The sequence below is a fragment of the Sander lucioperca genome, chromosome 11 (assembly GCF_008315115.2).
Source record: "Sander lucioperca isolate FBNREF2018 chromosome 11, SLUC_FBN_1.2, whole genome shotgun sequence".
In the NCBI taxonomy this organism is placed as follows: Eukaryota; Metazoa; Chordata; class Actinopteri; order Perciformes; family Percidae; genus Sander; species Sander lucioperca.
In genome coordinates this window covers 29,594,958-29,622,230 of record NC_050183.1, presented here as the reverse complement: position 1 = coordinate 29,622,230, position 27,273 = coordinate 29,594,958, and the positions used below count along the sequence as shown (strand labels likewise).

Here is a 27,273-nt window from a genome sequence, read left to right as displayed (position 1 = left end):
GCCGAAATTGTAGCGCCGATCGTCAGACTGTGTGGAGCTCCTGAAGTCTGACACGTCTTACCAAATTTGCAATCAAGTTTCGTAAAACGGCCCATATTTGAGCTTTATATAGTTGATTTCTCGCATAAAAAAGTCTCAGAAGTGAATTTAATAACGAAATAGCAGACAAACAATGTATAACGTTGCAGTGTCTGAAATATAAGACCTGCTGTTTCGTCTCCAATGTATGTGTATGTGGTTCGCTCAACCAATCAGCTATGTAGAGGTATCATCTAAATATTCATGAGCATACCATATTTGGAGGAAAAGCTCTTGTTCCAAATAGGGCCAAAACACAGGGATGCATAAGGGCCCATAAAATAGCAACCGGGCCATTTTCAGCCCAATCAATGTTACATACCCTATTAGGAGACCTTAAGGAACAGTGTGAAATACCCTATAAAAGCATTATATCACCCCTTTAAGGTAGGAGTCAAAGGCAGAGCTGGAGTTCATTTGAAAGCAGTCAAAGAGGCCTGAGCTGGTCACAACAGTGAGCTTTAACAGAGTAGAGGTTCCATACATGCTGCTATTCTTTCTAAGCCTTCCTGACATTGTCCAGGATTTATTTCTGTGATACTTTGATTTCCTCTAGTGGCTCCAGAAAAAGAGCCTGACACTCTTTGCTCTCATTGGTCATGAAATAGCCAATTGTGCCCTCACAAAAAAGGTGAATCCTCTTGTAAGGATTTGTTGTAATGGTGTCTGTCTTATAACTGTGGACATTGGGCTGTGCTGCGTTCTGCGTCTGAGTGTCTCCAGCAGTGACAGTAATAATGAATGTGTTCTACGGATGGCAGAACCTCAATATGGACTGAATCATAGCAGCCAGTCAGACCTATCTGACTGAAGAGAGGGAAAGAGCATGTCATGTTCCCACTCAGGAAATTCTCCAGACACCGTAGCCTAGCAGGGCAGCAGCCCGGCAGGCTAAAGCTATGTCATGATGCTAGGAAAAAAAGTACAAACACAAAGAATTGGCAGAGAGAGGCAGGCAGGAGATCAGTGGCAGCAAACGTCTCACAAAGCAGACTCACAAAGTGAAATGAGCACATGCAAGCTCATGCTGTGACTTATTATCACGTCTATTCACCATGACATATAAATAAATTACAGTATACTGTAGCAAGAATACAAACTGGTCATACTATTTGATTCAAGAAAGGGTAAGGTCATTGTTAGATTTTGGCAAGTAAAACATTGTTTGAAGCTCCAATGTGTAGGATTTTTTCTGGTTATACAACCGCATTCTACACAACCCAGAAGTACATTTAATGACTTTTTTTAGATTATTTTTCAGGCATTTCCGCCTTTAATGGATAGGATAGCTAGATATGAAAGGGGAAGAGAGGGGGAAGACATGCAGGAAATTGTCACTGGTCGTACTCAAACCCTGGACCTTTTGTGTCAAGGCAAACACCTCTATATACAGTATGTGTGCCTGCTCTACCAACTAGCTAACCTGGCCACGGCAACTTAACAATTTTTAAGGTATGGTTAAGGTTAGGCAACCAAACCGCTTGGCTAAGGTTAGTGAAAGATTTTGTTTGTGACACGAGAACTTCAGTCTCCCACATAAAGGTTGGATGCACTACTTGATCCACCACCTTGACCTCCTTTCACTTCGCTACACAGCTTCCTGCAATTAATTTGAATGTTGTAAATGACATGCTGAATAATAGTCTAGTATGAATTTGATTACTAGGGATAATTGTCTGAGTATTGGAATCTTATTAACAAATAATCTAGTGGCACAAACAATTCCAGTGGAAATTGATGCAGTCTATGGGCACATTTTAACTGTATGGACGGCAACTGAATAACTGTATCTGTATGTCAATCACTGGAACCTCAGTGTTTGCTCTAACTACCCTTCTTACTTTCAGAGGCAGAACTTTTTTGTAGACCCAGGCCAAGTTGCAGCACTGGATGTGTCTCATTGGTCAAACACAATCCTCAAAACTAATAAAACTTTTGTATAGCATTTATCCAGGCTCCAGCAACCACTGCTTGCTGCAAATACCAATAGTCTTGGGATGGGAGTTTCTGTAATTTTGTTGGTGGCGGGGTACATTACTGTCGACCACACTGTATTTTTTTATCTCACCACAAGGAGTCAGCAATGTTAAAAAATTTCAAATCCTACAATGGGCCTAGGCAACTGAACCAGTGTTAACGCATGTTGAGGTTTAGGAAACTTATTATGTTTAGGAAAACCAGACTAACTGTAATCATATAAACCAAATAATAAAGAGTTATTATTATATATAAAAGACAGACAAGAGAGAACATATTCCAAGAGCTGCCTTACAATTGTTATAATTTCAGTAGGTACTGTGTTTTGGACAAATTTACCAGAAAAGGGTCAAAGGTCTGGCGGCCTGAGGCAGTTGCCCACTTTTCAGCCATGCCAATACTAATTAGGATTGGGCATCGAGAACTGGTTCCAACTGGGAATCGTTTAAAAAATTACGATTCCAATGGAATCATTTTTTTTATTAGAATCCTTTGGAAAATTTGGTTTTGAATCCTATCATTGGTTCAAAATTTAACACTCTCTGTAGCGATCACCGTACTTCTAGGCACTTGTTGTGTTGCAGCCATGGAGCACAGTAAGCGGCGCTCTAAAGTGTGGCTTTATTTCACATTGAAAAAAACCGGTAAAAAAATCACCATTGAATCAAACTAAAATTTTCCTCTCAGAGAAAACTTCCTCTGTGACATAAGCATGTGACCCGTTTCAACTCCACCCCTTAAAGAATCGGAATCGATAATCGATAACAACTGAAATCGAAAGTAAGATTTGGAATTGGAATTAGAATTGTTAAAATCAAAACCATGTCCCACCCTAACACTAATTCAAAATAATTTCTTGCACTCACACATTAAGCAAGAGCTTGTTAGACTAAACTGCAGCAGCAGTAGGAGAGGAGCAGAGTGAGTATTGGAGGGTTTGTATCCCAGGCTGCTCCCAATGACACCATCAACATACCGTCTTCCTTGGTTCTGATGCGGGCTGCAGAGCTCTCCGGGCCAGGCCCGACGTCAGTGTGAGCCCTCACCCACACCAAATACTCAGTCCACTTCTGCAGGTCGTCCAGCACGTAGCTGGTGACATCAGCACCGATTCCTGACACCTCGTGACGCTTCACGTCCTCCCCTGTGAGTGCTTGGTAGGCCAGGGAGTAGCGCACTAGCTCCCCGTGGCGGCTGTCTGTGGGCGGCGCCACCCAACTCACCTTGATGCTGGTGGAGCTGAGGCTGAGTAAGCGTACCTCCTGGGGAGGGGCTGAGGGGGCTGATGGGAGGGGAGGAGGGAGGGTGATGGTCAAACAGGGTGGACAATGGCAGACAGAGCAACTTACCATCTGGACTGCAAAGAGATAATGTGCTTAAATGTTACAGACAGGTTTCCCATTGTAAACTGGTTAAAAGCGTTCTCATGAACAGGTTCGTACTATATTGTGCTAAAATATATGCACAACAATTCGTATGATATCCTACGAAATTACAGCGACTGCCTGCTGGTAACGTGACGACCGGTCACATGACAGTTAAGGTTAGCCGACAAAGGGTAACTGTCATGCGGTAGTCTCGCATTGCCAGACCTTCCTCCACAGCGCTGCGAAGGAAGGTCTGGCTAGTCCACACAGCATTCCTAGACGGGAGAAAAATGTGCTTGGTGGTTTATTGGCATTTCTTTAAACCAATCACAATCGTCTTGGGCGGCGCTAAGCACCGACGGAGCCACGGTGCCTCTGCAAAATAGCCTTGGGAAGGAACTTGGTTTTTGTGGAACGTGTACGTTCAAAAGTTGTTTTAGTCATGCAACAGAAAACTCAGATTGGACAGATAATCTAGCTAGCTGTCTGGATTTACCCTGCAGAGATCTGAGGAGCAGTTAACCATAGTCCCCATAAATCCACCGGAGTTTAGAATGCCAACACAAAGAAAGAGGAAGGTAACGGACATCCGGCGAAATTTCAGGCGGCGCATGTACAATCCCGGAAATGAAACATCGTCAATACAGACTAGTCATGTGGTGACAACAGTTAAGTTTAGACACCAAAACGACTAGTTAAGATTAAAACACCGGTCCCCTAAGAAGTAATCCCGGTACACAAACACCCGTTTTCTGGGTGAAAGTCTTGTGTTTTCCCATTAACTTTCTTCTGAGCCACGAACTCCGCTCCCCTGCTTGAAAGCCCAGTGCTTTAGGTCTTACATACAGCGGCAGTCATGTTGTGTATACAGTAACACATACTGTACGTGAAATATGAATTAAAGTGCATTACTTTTCGCAGCTATATGCACGAATGGTTCATGAGAACAGCCTGACTGGGTAGCCTATGTCCTAAACAATTTGTTCATATCCTACTAATTTGCTTTACCATTATGTTTTGGAGAAAAGGTTATTACAGCTCACCTCATGTTCAATAGCAATTCCATTTTTGTGTGACATTCTTATACTGTACAGAAGTCATAGAGAGGAGATCTCAGTGGCGTGTGTGTGAAAAGCCCAGGACTTTGACACTATAGACTTGGGTTCACAAGTCCCAGCTGTCATTTAAGTTTACAAAAACAAGGTCGGTGAAAGATTGTGTTCTTGGTTACATATTGAAAAAGTGAACACTTTAAGCCAACATTGACTTTTTAATATTTAACCAAGAGCACAATGAAATTATCCTTTAATTTCAAGCCATTTTGGCCATCATTTGCTTCAGTTATGAAACGCTAGCTAAAAAGAAGTTCAACGCTGCAAGAAACGAGCAGTCGGGCGATCAGATCAGGTTGTGAACAAACAAAAAACGTTTATCCAGATTATCTTAACCACTTTATTAGTTGGGTATGATCCCTCACTGCACCGACAAACTGCAGTAAATACAGCAGGTTAAAGTTAAATCAGAAATTTGACTGACCTGGAGGTTTGTTTCCAACCTTTGTGAACGTCTGACTGCCCGTGTTTCTTGACCCATGGGACTTTGTTCTTAGCAGATCTCAGTAATAACCTTAGTGAATACAATATTATCATAAGGGATTGAACCAGTGACTAAAACTATGAAAATAAAATGTAATAAACCAACCACCAATTATCCTAAAGGTGTCTGTATATAAAGGTTTCCTCATTATGTGAATTAAAAAATTTGATTTGAGCAGCACAATGTTCTCTACAAACCATATTAATCAAATCAGTTATATATGAATTTATAATTTTTAGAAGACAGGGTTGAAACTGGATGGTTAATTGTTAGGATTTGCATTGAACAATAAAGGTGATTTATTTTCCAATTAACACACACTTTTACATTTCTGAGAATTGCTATCTTTTTTGTTTTTATCATATTCACAGTCCGGAGGTCAGACAAAAACAACTTCACACTCAAGCTACCTTTCTGTAAAACAACATTGATCTCACACAGACATGTAACTAATGCTGCATTTCCACTGCATGGTACGGCACGGCTCTACTCGACTTGCTCTTTTTAGTTTTCCATCCCCAGTGAGCAAAAAGTCGTCTAGAACACGTCTAAAAGACGGACATCCAGAAGACGTCCTCTGGGGAGCCAGAATGAAAGTTTTTTTATACGTCTTTTCTGGACGTTGTATAGATGTCAATAAAAGATGTTTTAAAGACGTGATTGTTAGACATCCAGACAATGTCCTCAGGGGAGCCAGAATTAATGTTTTTTATACGTCTTTTCTGGACAGTGTATAGATGTCAATTAAAGATGTGTTAAAAACGTAATTGTTAGACATCTAGAAGGCGTTCGCACAGGAGCCAGACTTAAAGGTTTTTAAACATCTTTTCTGGAGGGTGTATAGACGTCACCCAAAAGATGTCCCAAAGGCAGCCAGAATGAAAGTTGTTTTGAATGGCTTTTCTGGACACAATATAAATGTCAATGAAAGACATGTTAAAGACGCCATGGCAATCAGCTGAGAATCCCGTCTACACTGAGGGGGTACTAGGCCTTTAACAATTATTACATAATTGTCTAATTGTCATTTTTTTTCTTTTCATAATCACAGTTTCTTTGTTTAACCGCAATTGATTGCTTAATTAGCTAAGGTCTTAAGGCATATGACTGGTAGTTGTTGATTATGTTTAGATATGCCAAATTGTAATTATATAAGTGATTATTGGTCAGGCTATGCATTTTATTATTATTTAAATTGTTAGTTGTTGGCACTTGACCCTATATACGTTCATAGCAACACAAATAACAAGGGGGGATACAGTTGTTACTGTTTTAGGCGTGTTTTACGTCACAGGCTGTGTATTTGTGTTATTACATTATCTGGGTTATATAACAGATATAACCAAAAGATGTATCCTGGGATTCATTCAAAACTTTAATTTGTTTAAAAAAGTAATAACAAAAGAAATATTTTAAAATTTGATTGAAAGAGGCAGTTATCTAGGGGTTACTACTATACGCAGTGGAAAACGAAAAGCAGAAATGCACCATACAGTGGAAATAGGGCATAACACAGTGTGAAGGTTCACCAACTGAAACGTAAAACAGGGACACTACAGATGAATGCATGCATGCACAATGATAACACAAGAGCAGAATTCCACAAAATACAGCAGCAAAACAGTTGAGATGAGTGTGGAGCAGGTGGGAGAGATAACACAGGGGACTGTTATCATGCTCGCCTGTGGTTCGGCAGCCCAGCAGAGCGCCAGGACCCAGCGAGGTTACTGTTTGAACAGTGTTGGAGGCTGGTTTGTTCGCCTGCAGCAGAGGTGCTTGTGACGAGTTGAAAGAGACGCACAAGAACAGCCGTTCCATCACACATACAAGAACCTTTGGATACGTCCATGCAGGGGTGCAATAGATCAAAGAGACAGAGACCCATGAGTGGGAGATGCACTGAGGCTGATTAAAGTCGCAAATAGAAACAGGGTTATGAAAAATACCAAAACTCGGAGTAGAGGGCAGGTGGCTGTGAGAGAAAAGGAATTATAGGATTTGGACAGAAAAAAAATGAACCTAACCAGGAAAGAAGACTATTCGATTGGGATAAAAACAAAGTGGTGTCATGTTGAGAAACTGCATAGAAGGATTAGGTAAAATTTGGGCGGAGACTGCCTCTATTGATCGCACAAGAAAATGAGTATTCATTTATAGGAAAAAACACCCATCTTTTCATCTCTAGCTGCACCGCAAACTGTGGATTTAAAGAGTCAAAGCTGGATTAAAACCACAGTGAAATATTTTTGCCCATATGTCTTTTAGGAATCCGTTTTTTAAGTTTGTATCTATTTTTTATTTACTATAATTTACTATTATTTACTATTTATTTTGTATAATTTGTTTGCTTGTTTGTTTGTCTGCACTCCTTACCCTTATTTCTAAGATCTAGAGGGAAATATCCAATATAGTGCACCATGAACCTGTCAATTCCTTTAATACGACTACCCTAAGCTGTGTGAGAGAGGGAACGTGCAGTGTGAGTGATTGGGAGCTGCGGTGGGCGGGACTAGTACAATATCGGTGTACTGGGTGAGTTAACCTTGGTACATCAATCACAGAACTTCTTTGCTTTTATTATTACCCTCGTCAATTTGTAACTCTGTTCAATTCAGTGCAAAAAAAACACACATTTTGGATTATATTATGGCTGTATGAATGCGGGGTTAGCACTTTAACTCCACATCTTTTCACTGATTCATTATTCAATAAATAATATAACAAAAAGGTGGTTGTGATGTGCTTTGCAGCAGCACAGAGCCCCATTGGATGTGTGTGGTTTCTCACTTTAACAACAGTTGACTTTTGACAGCCGCCTGCCATTGCTAAAAACAAAACGCACCCTGGTTTTCTCCTCTGATGGCCTGTCAATTTTTAAGAATCATAATCTGACAAGCTCCAGATATATACTGTAAATTAACAGAAGAAAGGAGACAGAGAAGAGCAGACAGATGACACTATGGAAGGGATTTAGACAAGCAGTAAGTGAGAGTGGCAGTGGTCAGGGTCTTTAGTTTCCTGACACGATGGGTTTGACTGCCAGAGGAGTGATGGGAGACTGAAAATCAGAGCGACTAGTTGTAAAAAAAATTGTTTGCAGTGTGAATGCTGGAGCAGGGATTTCACCCCTGACAGGTAAAACAAGAGAGAGGACTTAGATTCTGCTGTCATACACACTGCAGGTTCGAGTCCATATATCCCAGCATGCCAGAGAGCCAGAGATCCAATGCTCGATATGCAGCTAAGCTCAGAATGAAAGGTGTTCAAGAGTATTAGTGTCAGCGGGGAACAGCAGAATTCCTGCACATGAGCACACTCGATGCCATGTTTCACATGACAAACTATCATTTTGAAGAGACATGGCAGTCATGATAAAAGCTGTCTCTCTGTGCAACAGTCTGTTTGTTTTTCCTTGGTCTTACATCATAACATTCTGTTTGTATCGACTCAATGCCTTTATTAGACTATTTGTCAAAATGTGCAATGTGCGACGTCTGGTGATTTGTTACGCAAAGGCAGCAGAAAGCAGAAAAAAAGATAAAAAAAATATCAAGCAATACTAGTGTGCCTATGAATGATGGCTCGGGTGGAACAACGGATTTTACGCCTGACAAAAAAACTCTTTAGAATGACATTTTCTTTTGTTGTTGCCTTGGTGCTTGAACTTTGTAATTGAGTTGCATGTTCAGCAAATTCGAGCATGACTGACACGTGGAAAAAAAAATCTTCACATAACTAATGCTACACTGGTAATTACATTTTGCGAGCATGGAATTTCAATTACACAGCCCGTCTGCTGCAAGCATTACTGTGTTGTAATAGTTTGAGCAAACACAAATTGCTGGTTCAGAACAGGAGCTTCTGCTCCCCTATTCAGATTCATATAGGATTTTAGAAAGACGGCATTAATTAATCTTAAAAAATCTACATTTTGCCAGCCAAATCAAATCATCATATTCAACCTTTGTTTCGTTATAATTTATAGAATTTGTTGTTTCCAATATTTGAATCCTTTCTTTACAAGGAATGTATAAAGGCGATGACGTACCAATATGTCCATGTATATTTGATATGAGTTTACAGTTATTTACAATTCCTCTTCTGCAAGTACAAACATGGCTCATATTTTACATGTGCTATACCAATTTGAATGGGTCCTGAAATGTATGTTTAGGCTTCAAGTCTATTTTCTTCCGTTTAACTTCAGTGATTAAATACTGTGCCTGAACGCATCTTGTGTTCACACTGACGATGATGTGTAGACATGCTGTCAGCCGTCTGCCTCTCTCTGGAGTCTGTCCTGGCAGGCTTATATTAGGTAAAAGCCACCATTTTGAAATTGACAACCAATCACAATGACAAATGACTACCAGTGACCGTGACACTGGCAGTCTAATAAAAAAGCACACTGTTTTTTTTTTTTTTTTTTTATAAATCAGCTTCATTTTAGGAGTAATACCCTATATCATTTGTAACAGTTGGCCCAAACATGGCCAGTGAAACTCTGGAGAACTTTTAGGACAATCCCCAAGGAGGAGAAATATTTCACTAAAATGCGGAATTTGAGACTCGCACATACAGTGCCTTTAGACTTGACATGAGTCTCGTCCCAAAAGACTTCAGACTCGACTCGTACTCGAGATGCGGGCCTCGTGAACAATCATTATTTTTAGGAAACGTCTGACGAGCTGATAGTTATTCCCCTCCCTGCCCAACCTATAACCTACCTACGTAACACGTATCTGCTGAGACCTGACTTGGACTCTAGCTCATAGACTTGTGAGCATTTCTGCTAAAATGCTGCTGACTGTTCATGTTTTACCTCTGCAGTTTGCGCATGGTACAATCTGATGCTTCTTACAGCTGGGAAAGTTAGCAGAGGAGAGATAGAAAGATACACACGCACGCATGCACAAACACACACACACACACACATACACACACACACGCACACTTGAGTGTCCATGGGGTCCATGTGGCGCTGATGATGCAGATGACATCACCAATACTGTCCAATGACGATACGACGTCATGTTTACTCCTCTTGGTTCATTTGTAACTACATAAAATCTGCCAGGACTTAAAGGCAACAATGAATCATTTTTTCTCTTCGTCCGGACAGAATAACCTGAACCGGGACATTAGAAGGCTGGAGTACTTACTGGACTGGGCCGTCCTGGCCGCAATAGGCTGAGTAAAGACTCCTAAACCCATCTCTGATCTTGCTGCCAGGGAAAACATGTAGAGTGTGTCTGGCTTTAGACCATCAACTGCATGGGAGCCCGCTGGGTCGAACGTGTCGTGATGCTGTGGGAAGATGTAAACCATGAGATCATGAAGACAACGGCACATACACACACACACACATATTGAACTATTGTATATATTATTATAATCTTGGGTTTCATTTAGTACAAATTCAACACAATCAACTAAATTCCTCTCATGTGTTACCCTGAGATAAATCGAATTATCAGAAGGAGCCAATGCCGGTGTTGATCTGAGGCTGTTTTTGGGGAAAAAGGTAAAATGATTTCATAGGCACATCATTCTGAGTAGAGTTGGGTAACGAAATCTGGTGCTAATATGGCACCGGTGCCTAAACGACCGATATCTACTGGACCGCATAGCAACGCAGATTTCAGTGCCTCATTTCGGTGCCAATTAAATGCCTTCACTGCTGTCTGGTGCTTCAAAACGGAAGTTAGAGGCAACGGAAGCTTTGCTGCATGTCACGCTACACTTTGCAGCAGGTAATGTTAGCCCACCGTTAGCTAGTAGCTGGATTAAACACGGTTAAAATGCTGATAGCTTAGCGGTGTAAAGTGTGACTGTATTTCACTGTAGAGGATTCCAACAGCGGGACGTACAACAGTCTGCAGCTAAAGACACAAACTAGCACTGAGGTGCTGTATAAAAAAAAGTTTATTATAGGTATTATAATCACACTCTCATTGGAAGAAACATGTTTTTAAGATGGTATTTACCTTGTCTGTAGGAGTGTTGTCCTCCCAGTAGAGCAGTTCAAAGCTAATGATGGGGTCCTGGACAGGCCAAAGCCAGGACAGCATGATGCGTGAGTCCAGCTCGGCCTCAGCCTCGAAACCAGACGGCTGAGCTGGAACTGGAGGCACAAAAAAAGGCATGAAGAGACTCAAAGACAGTAAAGGGTGTGTTCAGAGGTGGAAATTCAAAGTAAGGGAGTCAGGAGGTGAAGTGGGAGGCCAGGCCCAGAGACGCTGCAGTCAATACTCATCAGTATTCAGAACAGCAACAAAGCTGAGGAAGTATAAAGAATTCCATCACCTTTAAATCCTCTAAGGTAATTGAGATTTAGTTTTACTGATAGTTGTCTACTAAGTCTCTCATGTCCATGACTGCCATGAATTTACTGAGGTGTGTTTTGCTTACATGGCAAATCATCATAAGTCAGTGGACCACTCTCCCAACACAGCTCATTACAAATCCTCAAACATTTTCATGCTTGACACAACTCTGGATATTGTCACACATTTATGCATTTGTGTGTGTGTGTGTGTGTGTGTGTGTGTGTGTGTGTGTGTGTGTGTGTGTGTGTGCGAGTGTGAGTGTTTTTGGATTTCATAGCTTTGTTGGGAAGGGATAGGGGGGGAACGGTTTTATGATGTTTGAACGATTGAGCCCAAGATAATTTTATTGATGCAACTTTGCACATATTGGCATTATTGAAAATTAGGTGTGAATGTGTGAATAATATTTATTGTTTTACCTACCTGCCCAGGGACTACGGGCGGGAAATAGCACATGTGCTACAACCTGGTGCAATGCATCTCTCCTTGTTCTTACACAAGGTTAATGTTTAACTAACTTACAATTAGTATTACATTACATAACATGTCAGGTCACAGTTTCCCCAAATGCCATCATGTTTTCGCTGCTTGAAGGTTGGTCTTGGCTTTATTATTTGCTACCATCTTTGTCAGTTACTGGAGCCTAAAAAAATCCTCATTATGGCAAAGTACAGTGGAGCTGGGGTGAGACAAGAATGCAGCAACAATCACAACTCATCTACGAATAACTCCAACTTCTGTCAATCAAACAAGCACACTCCTAAACACACTGTCGCTTTTATGTATTCTAAAACTGCACTATTTTTTATCTCAAAGATCCCCTCCAGGCAAGTTTTAAGACATAGAAAACAACTAATAACTTGTGTTTGATGTGTTTTTTTTCCCCCACAAACTTCTCCTCACTTCAGCTTGTTTGCATTCAAAAAAATAGTTGGCGATGCTGGCACCACATAACAGGCAGACAAAGTTAGCTGCTGAACCTTAATGGAGTATTTAGTAGCTAAAGCTCCAGATATATTCTCAAGAGTTGCTTGGAGGGACAAGGGGGAAACGCAGCGGTGAAAAGTTGAGACCGACTCAACTTTTGGAGAAACGCAACCCCACGTCACACTGCGTTGGCCAATCATGTAACCGGAGATCAGACTTGTCGGTGTGTTTTGAGCTATGGTTTGAGACGGTGTGAAACATCACTGCCTCTATCGCTGCCACAAGAAAGTAAAAAAAACACAAGCACTGAACTGCCTGGGAGTTTGTGTAATAGCTGAATGTTTCATGAGTCAGTATCATGAGACACATAAGTGTGACTGTAGCATACTTAAAATAGAAGGTGAATCTATATTTTCAAGATCAGTGAGGATGGGACTTTGTTCTGTTGCAGCCAGGGTACCCAATTAGCACCATCCAACAGATAAATGCTGGAAAAATATGGAAGTGGCTGGTAGATTTGCTTCACTCCCCAGCTAAAAAACAATGGTAATCTGTTGCGTGACATCTGAACATTCACTAGACTTTTGTTGATTTTGCACCCTACTATTTTTTTTGTTGTAGCTTGAACCGATTTCAGTGCATGTGTTGCTTTGAAGGCTCCTGTAAAAGTTGTGAATAAAAAAACAGTAATTCTTTGCCTGAGCTCAGGCAAACAGTCCACTGCTCCAGACGATATGATAGTGTAGACAGCCACATAATAGATGACATGACATGGGAACATTTTACATTACTCGCATTGATGGGCTCATAAAACAACGGGTAGAATCTGTCTTAGTCTGATACTAGTTACTACACTTTCTAATATGCATTTAAGTCAAAATGATTTATGTCAGCCTGGAAGGGTGCTGAACTCTATTCCAAAAATAAATAAAGTGGGTCAGCTGAATTTGGGTGGCTTTATCTTTTATTGCAGCCCTGTTGTGATGTCATGTTTATTCCAGCCAAACACAGGAAGCTGAAAAACAGACTCTCTGTGAATGAAATACTATTATTAATCCCCTACGTGCAGGCAGCCACTTTGTCCTTGAGGATAAAGTGTAGGAGACTTTCATACGCACGCACGCACGCACGCACGCACGCACGCATACACACACACACACACACACACACACACGCACACACACTGTGTTCATCTCAGCTGGTGAATATCTCACATTACAGCACAGTTTTTCTGCAATTTCAAAATGATGTGAGTGTGACTAAATTTATCCCAGACATTTTTTGCAGCTACCAATACTTTCTTGCATACATCCATTTCACAGAGACACACAGTTAGTACATGTGTAGTTGGTGCAAACCGCCAGGCACCAATCTATATAACACAGCTCTCTAATTGCACCATAATTACAGTCTTGGAGGTGTCATTTAGATATGCTACAGTACATGTAGCAGCGTAGATGACTGCTAACTGTAGACTCTTAGTTATGTCAGACTGCTGGTTTTGTCGTTGTTCATATTTCTCATCGCCACAGTGCAATGTTCACACACAGAGGAAGTGAAATACGATGAACTAATACTTCATTTTTTTGGTTTCCTTAAAGCTGCCCTACCATTATCCCTAATTTATTATAATTTCTTGAAGCTGTATGTAGCCCCTCAATTTCCAATTTCCTTTTTATTTCCATTTTTGTATTACAATTGTGCATATCAACAGCACAGTCAAAAATGTTGTTTTTTTTAGCATGCACACTGACTGTTTTGAGTATACTTTCTTGTGTCACCTTTCTTGTGGGAATACACTACATACTCTAAACCTGTTCACAATAAGTGTGTAGTTGTGACCCAGCTAAAGTTAGTGATGAGGTGGTGAAGAAAGGCTAAAGAAGCAGAACATTTTTCAGGAGTTGGTGGAAACCAAGCCAGAGCTAAAGGAAGAGTGAAGGTTAGACTACCGATTACTGTTCATTCATCAGGTGGACACAAATATGACTATGCAAATGTAAATGCAAATGTTGCTCTCTCTCTGCTGGATTTGTAAGTAGACAGTTTGCTACCACGTTTACCATAACAACTTCATTAGGTGATAATATGTCAATGTTGTGTTTGCAGCTTCTTCCAATACAGCAATTTTATGTGTAAGAGAGTACATTTTAAAGGGTAACTACCGTTTTTTTCAACCTATTTTACTATGTTTTTGTGTCTAAGTGACTGATGAGATCAACAATCTTTGACATTGGTCCAGTATTAAGCGAGATCGCAGTCGCAGTCAGCGAAGCAAGCTACAATGTAAGTTAATAGGGCAATTGTCCAGCTTGTATATTTACGCTCACAAAAGTAATTGTTTTGCCACTGACAGCGTGTCTGACAACATCATGGAAAGGATTTCTAAGGAGGTCGGCCTTTCTGTTAAAACATAAAAACATCCCTGAAATTGCATTCGCTAAAGCCACCAGACTCCATGTAAATAAACAGTAATTTTAACATCATGAAATACACTTCATTCAAAGTCGACAGAAACAAAATTAAATATGAAAAGCTGTTTTGGGTCGTCTTTCCACTTTTCCAACCGTCACAACTCTAGTTATGGTTGAAATAAACCCATAGTTTACCGATTTACATATATAAATATGTTGGCTCTATACACGCTAAAAGTATTGTTTTTTTTAATGGAGTCTGGTGGGTTTGGCGCTAGCGACCTCAGAGCTGTTTCTGGTTAAACAGAAAGGTCTTATAGAGTTTTTAAAATGTCTATCTCTGTAGGGATCCTTTCCATAATGTTTTCAGACACTTAGAATAATAATCTGAGCCTGTCAGCGGCAAAAACAGCACTTTTAGTGGACCAAACTGACAATGCAAATTTTCCCTATAGGGTTACATTGCAGCCCAGTCTGTGGCTGCCGGTTACAGCATTCTTGCTTAATACTGGACCAATTTCAAAGATTGTTGTTCTGATCAGTCACTTACATAAAAAAAACTAAGGAAAATATGGTCCAGGTTGAAAAAAACGGGAGATACCCTTTAACCTAAGTAAATTATCTGAATAATTGTTAAATCAATTTCTGGCACTACTTCTGTTGCTACAAAACGATCCAGCAAGAGTTTTCTCGTGCCATTGCTTTGCAGTGACATAGTGAGCGTGTTCTCACCTCCCTGCTGGGTCTTGATCTGCAGCACATCAGAAGGCGGCCCGTCCCCCACAGAGGTGAAGCCCAGTACCCTGAGGCTGTAGGTAATATCTGTGGTCAGGCCTGAGATGGTAGTGAGCTGGCTGTCATCTGTGTTGTGTTTCTGCCAGGCGCTGAGCGGGGCGTCATGTTCCGAGCTGTAGTAGACCCGGTAGCCCCGGATTTGGCCGTTGGGCTCCTCTGGAGGCTCCCACTGGACCAGCATGGTGCTGGAGCTCAGCATCCGCGCCTGGATGTGAAGAGGCGGTGATGAGGGGGCTTGCTCACTTGTTCGGGTGTCTACAATACCGCTGGGAGGCCCCCTGCCCACGTTGTTGACAGCCATGACACGAAACTCATATTCTGAGAAGGGGCTGAGGCCGCCAATGCTGTATCGGGTTGTGGCTACCCCGTCTACTTCCTGGAAGCCGTTGTCAGACAGTTTGGCCCGGTACTGGATCACATAGTAGGATACTGGTTCTGGGTTGCCAGAGTCCCAGGTAAGAGTGACACTGGTGGCCGTGGTTTCTGTCACAGTGAGGGAAGTGGGTGGCTTGGGCAGGGCTGTTAGAGAGCAGAGACAAACAAAAGAGTCAGACATACAATAGTGGCAGTCTGTCAGTGAATTATCATTCAGGACCCTGTGTCTGCCCTCTCCTGATCTGCACAGTGCCAGCAGGCTGAGCACATGTATTATGTTGCAGGTGGGTGCACGTACTCCTATGCAAATCCATCTGTAGTCTACATAATTGAGATCATCAGAAGTGCATATATTCAATGCAGCCACACAGCAGAGCCTACTTTGCTGAATGTTTAACAGATATAACAAAATTATTTTGAATGGAAAGTTGAGTTTCAAAGCCCTTCCAGATGGTTCTCTCCCCCAGACTAAAGTTATTTGCATGTACTGTCGATGTGAACTGAGTTACCACCGGAGTACATCCAGTCTTAAATACCATTTGCAAAATATCCCTTTTTAAAAGTACATTTAGAACAAATAAAAAAATTTATTAATTTACAATTAATTGGGAGTTAACTATGGACGATCATGTGATTAATCGCAATTTTAATCGATTGACAGCCCTACTATTTATCCATTTGATATGGAGCCCACAAGTTGCAAAAAAATCACAAACATACTTGAGTTTTGCTCTTGAATTACATAATTTGTGCGCCGAAATTTACAGAACATAATGTTAAACATATATATATATATATATATATATATATATATATATATATATATATATGGGTAAAAAAAAAACAAAAAAAAAAACTCTCATATATAAGTGTTATATCGAGCACAAAAAACATCTCACATAACCCACAAAAGCATGTAATAATAATGGCAAATATTGTGGCAGCAAGTGGCAGCAGATCAAGCATCAATCATCACATCCATACATATATTAAATAGATAAAAACAAGAAAATACAGTATTAAAAAGACATTTTTTCAGTGCCTGCTTAAAACCTCCTAAACTTCTGACCGTCTTGGAGATGACTTTGTTGTGGCTTAGGTGGTCTAAGTCTCGCATTGCCAGACCTTCCTCCACAGCGCTGCGGAGGAGGGTCTGGCTAGTCCACACAGCATTCCTGGATAGGAGAAAACTGTGCTCTGGTTTATTGGCATTTATTTAAACCAATCACAATCGTCTTGGGCATTTGCTAAGCGTCGGACGCAATAACGGTGTCTCTGCAAAATAGCCTCGGGAAGGAATTTCTTTTGGTGGAACATGTGTGCGTTCAAAAGTTGTTTTAGTCGTGCAACAGAAAACTCAGCTAGCTGTCTGGATTTCTGACCTTTGACAGTGATCTGGGCCGTGGTCTCGATCATGCCCAGGGACGATATGGCCACACAGGTGTAGTTGCCAGACTGCCGGATGTTGGTGAGCTCCAGGACGTTGCGGCCAATAGGCATCTCCTCCTCTCGGGTCAGCTCCACCTCGCCACTCATCCACTTGACGTAAGGCATGGGAGCGCCAACCGCGACGCAGGTCAGGTTGACGCTGCCGCCGGGCATCACCTCGTGATTGGTGGGGGGGATGGAGAAACGGGGAGGCACACGGCGAACTGCAGGGGTAAAGAGAGGGAGTGTGAGAGGACAGAGGCGGAGCGGGTGGGGATCACTGGACCACTGGGCTGACGTCATGTTTGACTGACCTGGCTTGTACTGTGCACCACAGTAATGCCTGAATAACAGTTTGACTGTCCCATCATGCTCTAAAGTTCGTTGTAGGCTATTTTTGATTTCTGAGGGAGTCTGGATGTGTTTTTTCAGCTCGTAAATCAGTTTAAAGCCAAGTTATAGGCAGTTTTTTTTCTCCTGCTACCTTAATACTTTTCATTAGAATGGTTTCAGTTTAGATGTAGTCCTTTTGCTTACAGTCTTTGTTATATTAATGAGTGTCATAAATATTAGTCTAAGTTGATTTGTAGCATGTGATGTCTACAGTTAAAGAGATACTCTGCCGATTTTCAACCAGCATTTTATCATAACAATGTGGGTAGTATGTGTAATCTAACAATGGTAAACTTCCCTCTATTTTGCCAGTGCCCAGATCTCTGTGCTCATCTTCCAGCTAAAATCCAACAGATGATGCATTTTGCGTCATCCGTTGGATTTTCGCTGGCTTGAGGGCTGTTGCTGGAACTACAGATTGTGATTTAGAGAGTTTAGAGAGTTTAGATCAGGGGCGTCAAATTCAACTTCACTAAGGGCCACACTGGAAATGAGAATCACAATATGGCCAGACATGTACAGTTTACTGACATGCTTTTATTTAACGAAAAAAGTAAAATATCTTTGGATGTATTATTGCATGTCTCAATTAGCTTTCTCACTTTCTCACTCTCACAGTTTGGTGGCAAATCGTGAAAAAGAAAGATTACATTTTTTATAGCAGGCTACCACACAGCCGCCTCACAGCAACCTGAATATGAAAACTCTCTGCTTCTGTGGGAATTTCTGAGGCTCAAAGTCGGCAAATCTGCCAAAATCTGCGTCCCTGAGTGTCACATAATTACAGTGTGAAAAACAGTTTTCATGACTTTTTTGGTCTGGTGCACAACTAGTCGGGCCTAACCTAAATTGATATGCGGGCTGGATCAAAATTTGCAAAGGAATGGATTTGGCCCGCGGTCCTTGAGTTTGATACCTGTGGTTTAGATCTACAGAGAAATTCAGAATGAACTATAAAAGTAGACAGTACTGATCACATATGAACCAAGATTCTTGACTTCACTGTATTGCATACTTCTCACCGCAAATGTTTCCAGAAACTTATTTTAGCTTACCGTTTAACTGTAAGACAGGATTGTTTGTTACCAGCTGGCTGCGATATTGCCTTCTGTGACGTGCTCGCATTATGTCACCCACCAGCCGGAGCGTTTTCCACTGCATAGACAATCCAGTTTTATGACAAGACCCCGTTTCCGGCAGTGAAATACTCCTTTAAGTGCTTTTTTTTGATTTTTAGATCTATCAGTTTGTTTCGAAGGAGTTTTTGTGTCACCATGTCTCAATGATATGCCACTGATTTAACTTTGGGACTCAATGCACTTTGAGAGAGTTTTGTTAGGTTGGTTCACAAGAAATATATTAAAAGACAATTATAATCCAACCTTCAAGCGGTCCAGTGCTTTTATTCATCAAAAATCCATTTATAAAGACTTGCAATTCATCATCAGTGAACATCATGTGTAATTTGCATTTTGTGATAAAGTGACTATTGCTCACTGTGCAGACATTTCAAGTCATTCTGCTCTCACAGGTCATGTCTAACCTAACTGCCAGAAAGCTAGAAAAAAATCATATCAAAGAATCAAAAACATTACAGTATACTTTGAATTGACAGTTCCAGGCCAGGTATTTAAACATGAATACACATAGTCATTTATTGTATTTGCAATGTGTGTATCATTAGCACCTGATTTACTGAAGCTGGGTTTATACTGGACGCAATGGGTCAATACCAGTCTGGTAGCAGGTCAAGGTTCTGATTTATTGTTCAGTTTTTTTTTCCACCACAACATGATAACTGTGATTACATTCTTTAATTTACTTTGTGATATGAAAGATGGACTATAAATAGAAAATGAAAGAAGTGCAATTACCTCCAGGCAACTTCTAGTTCTCCTTGTTTCATTACTGAATATGAGACCATTTCTGTGCAATCATTGTATTTATGTTCTTCCATTCACTGTGATGGAGTGGTGATCATGCAGAGCTGAACGATTTGAAGTGGAGATGTCTTTTTTTAGATGTGTCTTACTAATTGGAGTCTTTTTTTTCTCTCCACATTGCTTCAATGTTGTCTTCACTATCAACATCCCCACAGGCTACAGAAAACACAAGCAGCCCACGCTGACCAATCACAGTTCTTTGTCCGTGGTGTCCACGTGGCATCTTTGTACGGCGGCTACATGTGTAAGCTCTATTAGATCTTTATGCGCAGCTATAAATCTCTCTTCAGTGCTTATTATCAGTGACCGGGCCTGTCCTCCAAGTATGTTGTTGTTGGATCACCAAATAGCGCTGAAACGCCCCTCCTTTATTAAACCTCTCTCTCAGACTCTCTTCTTTTTTACTCTTCACATACAGCTACTGCTGTCACTCCGTTCTCCATGATTGCCTTCAAGGCGAAAATGTCCGAATGTTTTACCATTATTCCCATCTGAATGATCATTATGTCTCATCGCTCTATATATATATAGTATATATAACTGAATTATTTTCCCTTTAGATGTGTTTGGACGACACTCTCCTATAAAACCCTCAACTTTTTGGTGCCATGGCTGAACTCTTGTAGGAACGGAGCTCTTGTAGGAACTCTTTACTACAGTCTGGGACCAATGGATTAGTTTGGCCTTCCCTATCAGAGCCTCATAATGTTGACATGGCATTACCTTCTATTATGCCAGCTTCTCTATACTAGATGTAACAGTGAATTTAAAGTTTGCCATGTTGAAAATGGGGTAAATTGAGAGCCTGTGCCTAAGGCGTGTAGTTGAATTTATTTGAATTTCTCCGGAGTATCTGGGCTTTCCTACTGGGCTGCAGGGATTAAAATACACCTGGAGTCTCTGTGATGCTAGTCTGGGGCACTTCTATCACATCCTGATGCTAAGGCACCAAGTGAGTGAGAATACAGAAGGATTCTCCCCTATTGTTAACTCTCTTCCTTAGAAATCTCCCCTAAGTGCTGGGATCTCATTACACTACATCTGAATTAGTGCAACAGCACAGTGTGAGCATTAAATACGCAGATGGCTGCGCTGCATAAGTGGAGTTCTCGCTCTCTTGACTTAGCCAGCACAGGGTCACGGAAATCTGACTCACAAAGTGTAATTTAAGCTGCGGGCTGGAATACGGGTGTGAGGAGCTTACACTGTGGATCAGAGGCTTTTCTAAGGGTTTGGTTTAACTACAGAGAGGGAAGAGCGAGCTTACAAATTATATCTCTCTGACTCTCACACAAAAATCGAATGCAGAATTGATGATGCTGGAGTTGAGAATTGGGAAGTAGCACTAGTACGTACAGTATGTTTGGCTGAACAATGACTGACAACATTCAAAGAGCTTTGGAGTGCATGCGTGGGCTAAATGTTACTGTGGTGGAGGATGGAATAGAGTTTTTTGGGCACTGCTCATACAAGAACAGCATTGTTTGCTGGCATGGGAAGCACTGAAACGCAGATGGCTGGCGTTAAGGTGGACTCCTGTGGAGGCTAAAGCGCTAGATCCACATGATGTGGAAGAGAAGGAGGAGGAGAGGAGGCAGAGGGCTGGGACAAGATGGTGGAGAAAGAGGAGGAAGATTTAAGGCCAATTTATGCTTCTGTGTTAAATCAACGCCGTGGCTACATACGTAGATACATGGAGATACTGACCCTAAACTGGACCCTACGCCTTAGCCTGACATGCACCTCTTAAAAAATTTAACTACACGTCGTGGCGTGAATTGTCTGTTTGGCCGTTGCTTGGCCGCTGCTTGGCCGCTGCTTGGCCACTGCTTGGCCGCTGCATGGCTGTTGCTTGTTAGTGTTGCATTTCCACCGACTCACTTCCTGGTTCTCCTCCATAAACAACATGAAATCAAGGAGAGGGTTAACTTTTCCTGCTACAGATTTCACACCGTGGTCAGAAAGCACGAGGGAGACACTTTGTTTCTCTCATTTTGACTCTAGAGTCGGTACCCGCTCTGAAGCTAATCACTGTCACTCTCTCACTCGCTCTACCACACACGGACACATACACTGGCTCTGCTATTCTCTTAAAGAGATCGATGCACACACCAATGCACAGGTATAAACTTCAGGCCACTTACGTAGGCTACGCCGAAAGCTCTGCATGGAGCTTCCGTAGAACCATAAATCAGACTTAAGTGGTAAACTGCGAGGTCAGTTAGGTGGAGGCTCATGGGAAATCTATTTTACTGTGGCTGGTCACTTGTTTGATGCTGGATGATTGATTAAAGGTACAATTAGGTCTAATTAGATTTTGAATACTTCTTCCACCACTGATTGCATGGCAGTAAAAGGGACAAAATTCTGATGGCGTTGTAAATTTTTAGCAGGTGCACAGAAAAAGCCAGGCCTTAACATTTCATATCCCCATTGATCTTCCAACACACACACAGGTGGCCTGTCACTATTGCGGCCAAGTGGTTCCCAGCCGGAATCATTTCAAAGCAGGAGTGGCTTTGACAGCTATGAATAAGCTTTTAGTTGTAATGTTGATGTACCAGGGACGGGGCCAAATACAAACCCTTAAAATGTGGATGCTAACAGAGGGGAGTGACAAAGCTCTGTGTATGTGTTGGTAAATGGAAACACTAGAGTAATACATCAGAGATCTTACTGATAGACATCTTAACATTGAAATTACCTGTTACCACAGCAAAGTGGGGGTAGTAAGGTCACTAAAGTAGGATGTGTTAGCCTCAGCTGGCCAGCACTTACATCAGCACTGTTTTCCCAATGTACTGAATCTGGATATTGGAAACTAGTGAATCTTTAGCAAACATTTCAGTTTTACATGACGTGTGCAAGATGAAGTGTGTGGTTTGTAGCCTTTCCATACTATTCACCCTCTGAGGAATAAATGGGCAATGTAAGGGCAGCTTAGCAGTGATATACTATGGGAGGTTTATGGTGCTGGATTGGCACGGTGCGGCCACCTTTTGTGTAGTATGCTCAATTAATCCTAAATATGAGACCTTGGCATTGGGGCTTATGCTGTAAGTAAGTAACTGCAGTGCAATTTCATACATATATACTTTAATTATTTGCACTTGGAAGGTGAATGTAAGACACTTAGTTTGATTCAAGTCACTGAGATGCTTGCTTATTCTACATTCTGATGCTGGATGGTATCAATGTGCTGGCCAGCACTGAGGAAATCATCGTGTTCTTATATTAGTCAATTAGAAACCATGAAGTTACCCGAGGACATGGAAGACGGTCACAATGTCATGACAATTGTTATTTGAGTCAGAAGTTAAAAGTGATGTTAATATTGCTTCTGTTGGGCGGGACAATGTGGATGACTGAGGCACTGACACAGGCACAGACTGAATTTGTTACTCAGTCGCCACAATGACATTTAGGAGTAACAGATGCACATTAGGAGCAGCTGAAAGTTAGAATGCAGACAAACTCATATCTTTAGTGGCATGCCAGAGAAAAGAGACGGGATAAGGAAGGGGGAGGGACAAGTGAAGAATATTTGGGAAGCCAAGTCCTAAGAAAGAAAAAGCTGGAGTTGTAGGGGAAGCTAAGATGGGTGGGGTAGCAAACATCTGTATGGATTGCCAGGGAAATCATGCAGCAGCGCATGTAGAGAGGCACCGGCATGCAGGATTCAGAGACAGGGATTACGCTTACTGAATTGATAAATGTTGGTAATGGAATCTAAGTAGACGCAGCTTTTGCTTTGATGAACATTTCAGCTTCAAGTCTAATGTTCATTTTATCATTTTCCCTTACTTCCATAGTAACAAGTAAGTTCTTTAATCTTCCAAAACCAACCTCCGTGGCTGACAAAGGTTGTCGGAGCACAAGTTATGCAATTCGAAATGTAAAAAACAAATCACGTTCTATGGACAATTTCTGTAAAAATATACAGTAATACAACTTTATAGATATTTGTTAGAGTGTACGTCAATAAGGAAAGCACCAGACCTAAACACACAGCGGGACATACCCCTGTAACCCATATGATATATGCCATAATATCAAAAAGTAAACACCATAGAGTTCCACTGTGCTGGGAGGGCATACAGCCAACAGCTCCGAACCTCTGTCAATCTATAGTTTTGGTCTTTTGGTTGACCTGACGCATTCAGCATGTTAGGCTGATCAAAATTATGTTAAACCGCCTTCTTTCACCTTCGTAACATTGCACGCCTCCGCCCCTCTCTGTCCACCACTGCAGCTGAAACACTCATCCATGCCCTCATCACCTCCAGACTGGAATACTGCAACAGCATTCTTTACGGACTACCAGACAAAATCACCAACAAACTCCAATACGTCCAGAACTCAGCTGCCCGCCTTCTCACCTCCACCCGCTGCCAAGACCACATCATCCCTGTTCTCCACAACCTCCACTGGCTCCCAGTCAAACACAAAATCAACTTCAAAATACTTCTCCTCACATACAAAGCACTTAATAACCTTGTCCCTCCATACCTCTCCGACCTCCTCCCCGCCACACTCCCGCCTGCCTCTTCAGGTCCGCCGATGCCAACACACTCAAGACCATCAGGACTAAGCTCTGGAACAGGGGCAACAGAGCCTTCTCAGCTGCTGCACCCATCCTCTGGAACGCCCTCCCCGACCACATCAAACAGTCAATGACCCTACCATCCTTCAAACAGGCCCTCAAAACCCACCTCTTCAAACTTGGTTTTTCCTGTTAACAGACTTTCCCAGTTTTTCCCTCCTTTTCATTGCCCACCTCTCCTGCTTTGCCTGTGCTTGTCCATGCACCTATATGTTTTCCTTTTCTTTTTGTCTGTCATGTAACCTTGTCTACGTGCCTTTGTCTGTTTGTAACCAAAACTGTAAAGTGTCTTTGAGTGTCTAGAAAAGCGCTATGAAAACTAAATGTTTTATTATTATTATTATTATTATTATTATTATTACTATTAAATCCCACTATTGCATTTAGAATGTATGATGCTACTCTATGTTGACATGACGTCAGAATCAGAGTCAGATCTTTGAAACCATGACCATCTCAGTCATCTTCCTTATTCAAGTCCAGCTTGAAAGAGAATTTTAGGTTTTGTAATAACAAGCTAGAATTTCTGACTTTCTCTGATGTTTTCAACGCAGCATCATTTGTGTTTACAGATTTGTAAGAGAATTGTTCATGTTCTAAAATAATGTTTTGGACCAAATCTCCCTTTACCTTTCAATTAATACTTTGTAAGACACAAACATTTAGGCAACATGAATGCATTCAAAGTCAGTGGAAAGAAACGAAAGGAGCAAGATGATGCAACTTCACTCTTGGCAGTGCAAGTTGCCTCACGGAGGAGCTACAGTCATGTGAACAAATTAGGACACCCATGCTAAAGTTGACTAAAAAGAGGAATACAAAAATCATCTTTAGGAAATTGATCTTAATGCCTTAATTAAAAAAATGAGGAAAAATCCAATCTTTAAGGACACCAATTTTCTTTGTGAATGAATAATGTATCGTAAATAAATAAATGTTCTTCCTTAAAATACAGAGGGCATAAGTGAGTACACCCCTATGTTAAATTCCCATAGAGGCAGGCAGATTTTTATTTTTAAAGGCCAGTTATTACATGGATCGAGGATACTATGCATCCTGATAAAGTTCCCTTGGCCTTTGGAATTAAAATAGCCCCACATCATCACATACTCTTCACCATACCTAGAGATTGGCATAAATCGGTGCTGATGTACAGATTTTGCTGCTGTACATAACATCCAGTCGCTACATGCTGTCCAAAGCATCAATCAAAATGGAAATGATGTGATGATAGATGTACCATCGGCATACAGCATTAGGCTGATGGAGTCTTAGATTCAAAGCACCTTAGTGCACCAGGACAACGCATTCTCATTAAAGGAGAATTTCAACACGCTAGCTCTGTTGTTCGGAAATTTGGAGTGCTGGCAGTAGCAAAAAAAACGAAAACAATCAGTGCTGCCTACACCGTGTTAACCTCCTGCTAGCGTTAGCACCCAACAGGCTTAAACAGGGCAAGTTTTAAATGTGTTTTAAGCCTCTAAACATGCTCAGAATGTCATTACAAGTGCCTACCCATGTGCAATGATTACTTCCGAGGGAACACAGCAAATCTGACTGCAGTAGATGTGACAGAAAGGAATAAAAGTTGTGTTAATCTAACAGTGTACATACCTCTGTTTATTTCCTGTTTTCCGGTCAAGTCCACACTAGTTGATTGTCGAACTCATACAATCACCAATATTCCAGTCAAATTTGCTGTGTTCCCTCGGAAGTAATATAGAGGCTAAAAACATGTTTAAAACTTGCCCTATTTAAGCCTGTTGGGTGCTAACGCTAGCAGGAGGATAACACGGTGTAGGCAGTACCGATTGTTTTCGTTTTTCTCGCTACTGACAGCACTCCAAATTTACAAACAACAGAGCTACATGTTGAAATGGACCGGAATTCTCCTTTAACGGGTCCGTATGATATCGTACGAAAATGTACGCACACCAAAACGTAAGATATCGTACGAAACTAGGAGACCACCGGCTGGTCACGGGACGCCGGCTACAGAGGCCGGCTACGGAGCTCCATGATGCCGAGCGGCAGTTGCTAGTTGTTTAAGCCGCTACAGAGCTTTGTTACGCGGCTACAGACCTCCGTCACAGCTCGGTCGTATCAGCGGCAGTTAGTAGATATGTAGTAGGATGCTCCCTTGTATCAGCGGTAGTTTGTGGTACAGTTAGCCGAGAATAGGTGACTGTGAGCCGAGTACAGAGCACCGCGAGCTTCTGGTCGTTTCGACAGACATTACAGTTAAGGTTAGGCGACGAAATGTGAGCATTATGCAGCGACAAAAGTTAAGTTTAGGCACCAAAACGACTAGCTAAGTTTAGGAAAAAGATCGTGGTTTGGATTAAAACACTCCCAAGGAACACGCATTTCCTGGGTGAAAGTCTTTTGTTTTCCCCGGGAAGCGAACTCCGCTCCCCGGCTTAAAAGTCCTGTTTTATGACCCACCCATCAACCCCGTCCTCCTCCCCTCGCGGCCAATCACGTTCTTATACAGCAACAGTCAATGTGGTGAAATGATATTCCTTTACTTTCTTATCAGGTACAACATAGACACACGTAGTAGGAAGACAACACAATGTAATAGCTCACTGAAGACAAAAGTAACATCATAATGACTTCTTATTCTGATCATTTTGTCATGTCTTTGTCATGTCTATCCACAAGTCGGCAAATCCACATATCAAACACAAACTAGAGCAGCTAGGGCGGCAGTTTTCTCCAATAGTATTTCACTCCCCCTCAATTTCTGAGCTCCTCGATGTACTCCTATTAATGAGAAAGCAGTACGAGTCTTGGAAAAAGCTACAAACACATTTTGCTCTATGTGAAAGTGTAGTTTTCTAGGAGACGCAGATAAGAAGAGTGCATGGTAAAAGCAGTTTGAGCTCCGAGGCTGTTGCTCAGCGTAATGATGGTCAGACAGCAGATGAAGAGCTGGGACGAGCCGTGCCTTTGAATTAGCCAAGACAATAAAAACATAATCAGCATGCTGGAGAGGACATCATGGGACTGACACAGTCACAACATTTTGTAAAATGAGCACAAACT

At 41.6% G+C, this 27,273-nt stretch overlaps 1 protein-coding gene across 29 annotated transcripts in view; it reads right to left on the bottom strand.

The window, feature by feature from the left end:
• The window catches only part of ptprfa (protein tyrosine phosphatase receptor type Fa), a 400,117-nt gene that overhangs the window by 134,188 nt on the left and 238,656 nt on the right, over positions 1-27,273 (bottom strand). For 20 of the 29 annotated variants that reach the window (XM_031311904.2, XM_031311903.2, XM_031311912.2 and 17 more), the window contains 5 exons: positions 17,241-17,510; positions 15,421-16,002; positions 11,006-11,142; positions 10,181-10,325; positions 3,032-3,337 (listed from right to left, as the gene is read on the bottom strand). In XM_031311904.2, coding sequence (XP_031167764.2) covers positions 3,032-3,337; positions 10,181-10,325; positions 11,006-11,142; positions 15,421-16,002; positions 17,241-17,510 — 1,440 coding nt within the window. The remainder of the gene's footprint in view (positions 1-3,031; positions 3,338-10,180; positions 10,326-11,005; positions 11,143-15,420; positions 16,003-17,240; positions 17,511-27,273) is intronic. The other 9 variants (XM_031311918.2, XM_036007667.1, XM_031311919.2 and 6 more) reach the window with 1 other exon arrangement.